This window comes from Bison bison, unplaced genomic scaffold (assembly GCF_000754665.1).
Source record: "Bison bison bison isolate TAMUID 2011002044 unplaced genomic scaffold, Bison_UMD1.0 scf7180017864172, whole genome shotgun sequence".
Taxonomy (NCBI): domain Eukaryota; kingdom Metazoa; phylum Chordata; class Mammalia; order Artiodactyla; family Bovidae; genus Bison; species Bison bison.
Genome location: NW_011494744.1, coordinates 1,908,120 through 1,912,033, shown reverse-complemented (window position 1 = coordinate 1,912,033; position 3,914 = coordinate 1,908,120). Strand labels below are relative to the sequence as shown.

Below are 3,914 nucleotides of genomic sequence, written 5' to 3'. Positions count from 1 at the left end.
ATCATTGCTTTGACCAAAGTAAGTGTGTGCAAATTTCAGGAAAATTTCTTTTCATATAGTACCTAAAGTGGTTTGTCATGTCATGATCTTTCCCTAATAATTTTTTAGTGAATAGAGGAAGTCAAATGTGAATCTGATAATCAAGACTTGAAATTTATTGTAAGTCAAGCAAATTTAAGGAAAAATTTTCAAGTTTTATTTCTTAATTTTTAACCAAGTGACTCTGGTGTGTGTGTGTGTGTGTTTGTTTGTGTTTCTACCCCCACTTACCCTTCATTCTCCCAGTCTTATTGCACCGATCCTGATCTTGTTCTGGAGCTGAAGAATCTCATTGTAATATTTGCAGATACTCTACAGGTGGGTGATAATCTGATATTCAGTTAATGGCTATTTGAGCACATAAAACTATTCAAAATATAGTGTAGACCATACTCATTTCTTGTATTGTGGCTTAATGGTAGTAAATTAGCAATAATCAAATGTTTACTTATGTATTGATATTCTCCTATCACTTAGAACTTTTCATACTACTGCTTTCCTGATTATGAAGCTTGGACAGAGATCAGGGAATATTACCATCTTTTAAAATATTGGTCATTCTGTTGGAGTAGATATAGTATTTTTGCAGTTAAAAAAAAGTACAAATGTAATGGGAAAAACCCTGAACTAGAAATTAGAATATTAAAGTTCTGCCTGAGGAGAGTGAACGTGAGCTGTGGAATCACAAAGACCCGAGTTTATGTTCAGCTTTTGCTGTTGACTAATTGTATGTTTACAAGTTTTCTGAACTTCAGATCCTCATTTGTGAAAGTGAATTTATTAATTACTAGTTTTCAGAATTGTTTTGAGTTTTAAATGTGATGCGATATATGAAAATAAACGCTAGTTTGAAAGCTGTTATGTACTCATTTCCTTCCTAATTTCAAGTGTGCTATGACTGTAAGCAGATCACTTTACTTTGCATTTTGGAGTTTTTTTCTTTTTAACATAAGATTAAAACTGAATTGTCTGAAAACTCATTGTCTTTGTGGTTATCAATATCAAAGTTTTGAACTTGTCCCTCATTTTTGATCACAGATAATAAAGAATTGATGAAGTTTTCATGCTTAAACTTATGGGATTTTTGATGTTTGATTGATTGATAGATGTTTGATTGGTTGATAAGTTTTCAACCATGCTTAAATTTATGGGATTGTTACAGCTGGAATAACTTTTTGTGAAATATAGACCAACGTTTTCCAAAGTGTGATACTAGTTGTATGGTCAAAAATGTTTAGAAAATGCGGAGTGAAGTAAAAGAGATTTTTCTGCTAGAAGCAAGTTTATAGCATACATTTCCAAAGGTAAGGTGATTATGTAGCATTTTCCCAACATATCTGACTCTTAAATCTTTTTTTTCCCTTAGAGTATCTTTTCGATGTAGAGGTTCATATAAAGTGCTTTAGGAAATGCTGGGGCTTCCCTTGTGCCTTAGTTGGTAAAGAATCTGCCTGTAATGTGGGAGACTTGGGTTCGATCCCTGGGTTAGGAAGATCCCCATGGAGAAGGGAAAGGCTACCCACTCCAGTATGCTGTCCTGGAGAATTCCATGGACTGTATAATCCATGGGGTCGCAAAGAGTTGGATACAACTGAGTGACCTTTACTTTTAGGAAATGCTAAACTATTTGTTTTATCACAGGAGTCCATCCTAGAATAATAGTTACCTATTTTATTCTTAAACCTAAGGAGATAATATCACAAGCTCATTTAGTAAATTATTTTATTACCTTATATCTTCATTAGTTTTTACAGCTTATAAAACCAGAATAATTTGGGACTTTTTTTCTTTCATAAATTTTGTGACTAATGTACCTGTAATACTGATCTCTCTGCAAAAAAACTTTAGTAAGTTTTATTAAAGACTGCCTTAATATTTGGGGACTATTTTTAAGTAACTTGGAGTTTTGCTGTCCTTATTTACTCAAAGCATTGCTACTCAAAATATGGTCTGGGGACCCCAGGTCAACAAATTGTTTGTTATGGATCAATAATGAAAAGAAATTTCTGTCAGAATGTAGATCAACTACGTCACTAAAGTACAAAATTTAGCTCAGTTGGTTTTTGTTTTTGATAACAATAGCAGCATTGATTGATATCAGTAGCAGCATTGATTTATATTCTGGTGTAAACTCTTTATCTCTCTTTTAAAAACCGTACAGACTGTTCTTGAATTGGCATTTTGAGTACAACTGTAGATTTCAGTTTTAGATTAAGTATTTGGTATGGTTCCAAGGAACTCTGCAGAGAATCAAAGAGTAGTAGGCAATATTCAGGTTACAGAGGCATTAAAAAAGTAACATTGATGGATTGTAAATATACCTTTCTGATCTTACTGCTTTGAAATAAAGTTGAGGAAAACAAATCAGTTCTTGCTTATTTAGAAATCGTGCCATATTTTCATTTTGCTGTAAATTGACAAGCTGATTATTAGGTAGATCTTACATTGAATTAAATAAATGCTGGCTTTTTAAGTTGTACTTAGTAATTGAAAAGTTGAGAGAATTAAGAATGATCTTTTCTAATTAATCTTAAAGCATATTGCACAATAGTTCATTTTAAAAATTGGTACTTTACCATCCTAAGGGAATTTTTCTTTTTAAAATGTTACTATTTCATCACCTAAAACAAAGCTAACTAAACAATAAAGTGAAAAATCAAAACACAACATAGCATGTTCATAGTTCTGCTTATTGCCTATTAAGCAAATGAAAAGCAAGCATTTATCAATTCATTCATTAACCTTTTTTGAGCACCTGCTATGTGCTAACAGCTAGATAATATAGATATATAAATCAGTATAACAATAGGGACATAAAGATTCTTGAATTTAAGAAATTCAGTTGTAAACAAATAAGATGTATAATAAGACATACTAATTTAGTAATATATTAAAGAACTTTGGGCTCTTGGAAGATAGAATGATAACTTTGATTCCAGGAGTTGGGAAGGGTTATACGGAAAGTTGAAATGTGAGCTGGATTTTGAAGGAAATGTGAGTTCAGCAAGTAGATATGAAGGAAGAGGCATTAATGACAGGCAAATAGCGTGTGTCAGTTATAGGTAACTGACTATACTGTCTCACCATAGTATAGTATGGTGTACTTTGGCCCCCTGATGCAAACAGCTGACTCATTGGAAAAGACCCTGATGCTGGGAAGGATTGAAGGCAGAAGGAGAAGAGGGCGACAGGGAATGAGATGGTTGGATGACATCACTGATTCAGTGGACATGAACTTAGGCAAACTCCGAGAGATGGTGAAGGATAGGGAAGCCTGGTGTGCTGCAGTCCATAGGGTCACGAAGAGTAGGACAGGACTTGGCAACTGAATGACAACAACAAATAGTATGATGGGCATGAAACTGGCTGACCAGCTTTGTGATGTTAGAAATTGTAATGTTTAAATGTAAGCAAAGAAGGGTAGAGAGTGGTAATAAAAGCTGATTAGGTAGTTTTAGCCAGATTGTGGCATGTTTTGTGAGGCTTTAGTAAGCCTCCTCTAGGGGAATGGTATGATCAGCTTTGCACTTTTAGATGATAATTTTATGAATTGGCAATAGAGTGAGTTGAGAGAGACAGATGGTTGGAATTTCAGTTTAGAAAGCTTTTACAGTGATCTAGGCAGGGGATGTTAAGGACCTAAAATAAAACAGTGGTACTGGAAAGATTTCTGAAGAAAGAAAGGTAGTAGATGATGGAGAAAAATGATAGATTTGAATGAAATTTGTAAAGGAGGTAAAATCAAAAGAATCTGATGAGTGGTTAGATATTTGTTTTGGGGGCATTTAGACAACTGAGCGACTTCACTTTCACTTTTCACTTTCATGCATTGGAGAAGGAAATGGCAACCACTCCAGTGTTCTTGCCTGGAGAAT

At 33.9% G+C, this 3,914-nt stretch overlaps 1 protein-coding gene across 4 annotated transcripts in view; it reads left to right on the top strand.

Moving 5' to 3' along the window:
- The window catches only part of EXOC6 (exocyst complex component 6), a 194,042-nt gene that overhangs the window by 78,563 nt on the left and 111,565 nt on the right, over window positions 1–3,914 (top strand). For all 4 annotated transcript variants that reach the window (XM_010842197.1, XM_010842194.1, XM_010842196.1 and 1 more), the window contains exon 12: window positions 286–357. In XM_010842197.1, the coding sequence (XP_010840499.1) occupies window positions 286–357 (72 nt within the window). The remainder of the gene's footprint in view (window positions 1–285; window positions 358–3,914) is intronic.